Raw genomic sequence first — 4,683 nt, 5'->3', positions numbered from 1 at the left:
TCCCCCCTCAATCTTCACCCTCCCTCTTCCTGCCTCCCTCTTCCTCCCTCCATCCTTCCCTCCCTCCCTCCCAACAATGACATGCTGAAATGAAACCGGCACTACCACCATGTGAAAAACTCCATTGATTTTTGAGATTTTAAGTTGCTTGTTCTTAGCCTCTAATTGCTCGGACAGCAAACGGTTTTAAAAGGTTGTGAGCTACATCGGTAGAAAAAAAATACCAGTTTGGAGCGATTCTGACATAAGCCAAAAAACGGCCTTATTGACACCCCTCCTTTTTAGCTGCGTCTTCTTTTTTAATTTTCAAAATTTTGCTTTTAGTAAAATTTTCAAAAAAAAGTTGGAGGCAGAAGATGAGCTCTGATCAAGTTAAAATTTTACAGATATTAGTTTTAGACACATTCGCATCTTTTCCGCCTAGTTACGTTATAAAATTCAAAAATTTTGTTTTTTATATACAAGTTCGCTCCACCCTATTGTACATACTAGTTGATAAGTTGCGCGTATAATTAGCGTACAAAATCGTAATTCGTGACTCGCGCGAGACGTTGGCAGATCGCGATAAATAGCAACACTCGCGCGACTAACCCGACTCGTGCTGCCCGCCCGCGGGTGGCCCGCAATTATTTAGAACGATGAGTACTCGCTCCCGCCGCAATTCGCAGGTGCGTGAGCCGAGGACCACCGGAGTAAACACTCACTGTTCGGAATTGATTGAGTGAACACCACGCAAATTTTTGGAGCTCGACAAGCCGACTCATTGATCTCGGGCCTTGCTTGCTAGCCTCTGTTTGCACTTGAGTGCCTATATCGCCTGCTTGCCCGTTTTGCACGGTTTTTGTCTGCCTGCCTGCTTACACATTGTGCCTGCTGCACATCCTAGCCTGTTGCACGCCTTCCGCTCTCCACCACCACAGGAAAGACCGGACGCCACGAGGCTACCACGAGAGCATCGGGCAACGAAACGGTGAGTCGCTTTCGCTTGCTATCTCGCTTTTCCTTTCGCTTTTCGTGAGGAAACGATCCCTCTGGTCCTTCAAAAAACCAGCGTTAGACCAAATCGCGAATCCGGGGACGGACTTACACCCCCCCCCCCATCATTTCGCTGGTCTCATCAATCGTTATAGATCTCGCATGGTCTTTTGGAACCTTACATCGAATAATCGGCGTTTGCCTTCCGCGTGATCTCTCTCGTTCTTCGTCGCACTCGGCACGGAGTGACAGAGATGTCCGCGTAATTGTAGTTCGTTCGCGCGCGCGCCATTACGTCGATCCTTCTTGTTAATCGCTGCAAATTCGTTGCAGATATATTGTATCGACTACTCGGCGCGTGCACGTGCACCCGGCGTGATATCTCTCGTCCTTCGTTGCACTCGGCACGTCGCGACAGAGATATCCGCGTAATTGTCGTTTTGCTTGCGCGCGCGCCATCATCTCGAGCCCCCTGGCTAATCGCTGCATAATAGTGCAGCACTTATTAATTAGGAATAAGCGGCGCGTGCACGCTTCGTCCCGGGTGATCTCTCTCGTCCGTTCGTCGCATCGGCACGTCGAGACAGGGACATCCGTTGATAATCGTACATTCGTTGGCGCGCGCGCCATTATTCTAAAAATCTGCATAATCGTTGCAGACCTTGTCGTCAAAATTAACATTGCTCAAGACGATCGAATATTCGAGTATATTCCATCGCCATCGATTGTTTGTTCAAACTCGAGTCGTCCGCCCCTTCGGCCTTGGCGAGCGGCGCGGTGTTTTCGCCCATTGTTTGATTGTTTTGGTCTCCGCATTCCGAAGCGAGACATACTTCGTGCGTTTTTATTGCTGGCTGCCATCGCCTTCGTTAGCTATCTCTGTAAATATCTTACTCAGCCTTCACGATGAATAAGAGCTGTAAATCGCGACGCGAACTGTGCGTTCGGCGTATGCAAGAAATCCATCAGTATTCAATGCTCGCGATAGACAATGTGGCTATGAGACCAACATTTATCGTTCGTTATCCGACCGTGGCCCAATTAGTTCAGGACTTTGAGGAGGCTTACCTCCAAGTAATACAGGATGCTACTGATGAAGACTTCGCCATCGAAGACGCGATACGTGACGAGTTTGACAAAATGCGTTTCGCGGTAATAGGGCGGTACGAAAGCTTCGTTCCCGCGCGGGGGACCGACGCGTCCTTGCGGGGTGCGCCGCCAGCGCATCACTCAGCGATCAAATTGCCGAAGATTGCTCTCCCTCAATTCACGGGTGATTTTGCCCTATGGCCGTCTTTCATTGCCCTATTCGACTCGGCGATCCACGAAAACGATGGCGTCTCCGCCATCGAAAAATTTCAGTACCTGTTGGCCTCGTTATCGGGGGAGGCTTTCGGCGTCGTGAAAAACCTACCCCTGACCGCGGAGAATTACGCGATCGCGTATGATGCGCTTCGAGAGCGCTATCAAAACAAACGCAAATTAGCAACGCAGTACTGGCGTTCGTTTGTACACGCCAAGTCCTTAGTCACGGATTCCGCCGAATCCCTCCGCGTGTTATTGGACGTATTCACCGAGAACACGCGTGCCTTGAGTATGCTGGGTTATTTTGTGGAGGCGTGGGATTTTATGTTGCTTAATCATTTATTAGAAAAGCTCACTCCTACGCTACGGGAGAAGTTCGAAGCAACCCACGTGTCGGTGGAGCCGCCCCGGTACGATCAATTGACGAAGTTTCTAACGGGATACTGCACGGTTCTCGCGTCGGTGTCGGACTCTTCTGCAGGGTCAAACAAATCGAAGTCTCAGCCGTCAAAGAAGTCAACTACTTCGCTTGTTGCGCAAACCGCGGCCTGTCCCAAATGCAAGGCGCAGCACTACTTGGGAAAATGTCCCGGCTTCCTGCAGCTTTCGGTCAGAGAAAGGCACAGTTTTGTTCGTGAGCAGGGACTCTGTTTGAATTGCCTTCGTACGGGCCACAACCTGAAGGCTTGCCATACCTCATGGACATGTAGGACATGTCATGCGAAGCATCACTCCCTCCTGCATTTCGAGCGGGCTAACCCCACGTCTCTCGCGACCACTCCGGTGGTCACTCCGGTCGCTAACAGCCCCGCGGCGCCGGTAGATACCGGAGATAAACCAATCGTCTCGATGGCTAGCGTTTCGAATCGCGTGATTTTGTTGTCGACCGTTCCTGCGGAGGCGCTCGACGTGCATAGCAACGCCTTCCCGGTCCGTATGCTGCTCGATAGCGCGAGTCAGGCGAATTTCATTACCGAGAGTTGCCTTCGAAGGGGCGGCTTCTCTCGGACAAGGCATCGCACGACGGTGTTAGGCGTTAATAAAACTAAGGCCACTACGAGGGGCTTTACCTCATTCGTTATCCGGGTGCCAAATAGATTCGACACTCGATTCCCGGTCGAAGCCACGGTGCTTCCTCGCATCACCTCGCCGTTGCCCAATAACTGTGTCGCCTCCAAGTCGTGGGATCACCTGCGGGGGCTGTCGCTCGCAGATCCGAAATATTATTTGCCCGTCTCTATCGACGTTCTACTTGGGGCAGAATTATTCGTGTCCGTACTACGCGACAATCGGCGCACCGGGAACCATGGAGAGCCGGACGCCTTCAAGACGGCATTCGGCTGGGTGTTGAAGGGCGCGATTGATGCCGCGGTGGGGCAGTTCTGAAGGTTGGAGGAGGTGACGGAACATATTCTATGTTCCGCGGAAGATCGACGCAAGGAATTGTTCGACAAAACCACTTATCGCGATCATTCAAGTCGCTTTGTTGTCTCGTATCCCTTCGTATCGGACCCTCCTATTTTTGTGGATTCTAGGCCGATTGCCATCAATTGATTGCGCGCACTCGAGCGCCGATTCAAATCAAACGCGGACCTTTGTGATAATTATAATACGTTTATGCAGGATTATCTCGATATCGATCATATGGAGTTGGCAACCGAGCCACTTCCTTCGGTCGCGTCTACTATTTACCGCACCATGATGTCTACAAACTCGATAGCACTACCACAAAACTTCGCGTCGTCTTCGACGCTTCGTCAAAATGCTCGAACGGACTATCATTGAATAATACTTTGCTTAGTGGCCCGAAGCTGCAACCTGACATTGTCGCGGTCTTGCTTCTCTTTTGCGCTGAGCCCGTGGCCATTACTGTCGACGTGAAACAAATGTTCCGGCAGATTTGGATAAACCCGGATCATCAAAATTATCAGCGCATCGTCTGGCGCTTCTCGGAATCGGATCCCATACTCGACTATATACTCAGGACGGTCACTTTCGGCACCACGGCCTCTCCGTTTCTGGCTATTTATTGCTTGCTTAAATTAGCCTACGACCATAGGGACAAGTATCCGTTGGTGTACGCGGCGCTCCTCGAATCTTTATATGTGGACGACGTCGTGGCCAGTGTCCGCACCGTCGAACGAGCCATCGAGCTTCGCAATCAATTACTCGAATTATTTCGGAGCGCCGGCTTCGAGTTGCGGAAATGGGCAAGCAGCCATCCCGCCGTGTTGGAGGAGCTCGACCAAGGAATCTGCAGTCAGACGATGCTTTCTTTCGAATCGCCCGAGGATCACGCGCTTTAAAAATCTTAGGCCTTCGCTGGCACTCACAGCTAGACAGCTTCGGGTTACAAATCAACCCCTTGACACGGAAATGCACCAAGCGCACCATTTTATCGGA

At 51.0% G+C, this 4,683-nt stretch overlaps 1 protein-coding gene across 1 annotated transcript; it reads left to right on the top strand.

Moving 5' to 3' along the window:
* Window positions 1-1,974: 1,974 nt before the first annotated feature.
* LOC112464773 lies at window positions 1,975-3,666 on the top strand. The gene has a single exon (XM_025031957.1). The coding sequence runs from the start codon at window positions 1,975-1,977 to the stop codon at window positions 3,664-3,666; it is 1,692 nt and encodes a 563-aa protein (XP_024887725.1).
* The last annotated feature ends 1,017 nt before the right edge of the window (window positions 3,667-4,683 follow it).

Source organism: Temnothorax curvispinosus, unplaced genomic scaffold (genome assembly GCF_003070985.1).
Source record: "Temnothorax curvispinosus isolate PA1 unplaced genomic scaffold, ASM307098v1 QBEX01014567.1, whole genome shotgun sequence".
Taxonomy (NCBI): Eukaryota; Metazoa; Arthropoda; class Insecta; order Hymenoptera; family Formicidae; genus Temnothorax; species Temnothorax curvispinosus.
The sequence above is the reverse complement of the archived record's forward strand: the minus strand, read 5'-3'. Positions and strand labels throughout refer to the sequence as shown.

Excerpts from the sequence above, each read along its gene's own strand:
- LOC112464773 (XM_025031957.1), top strand. The coding sequence starts at position 1,975 with ATGAGACCAACATTTATCGTTCGTTATCCGACCGTGGCCCAATTAGTT.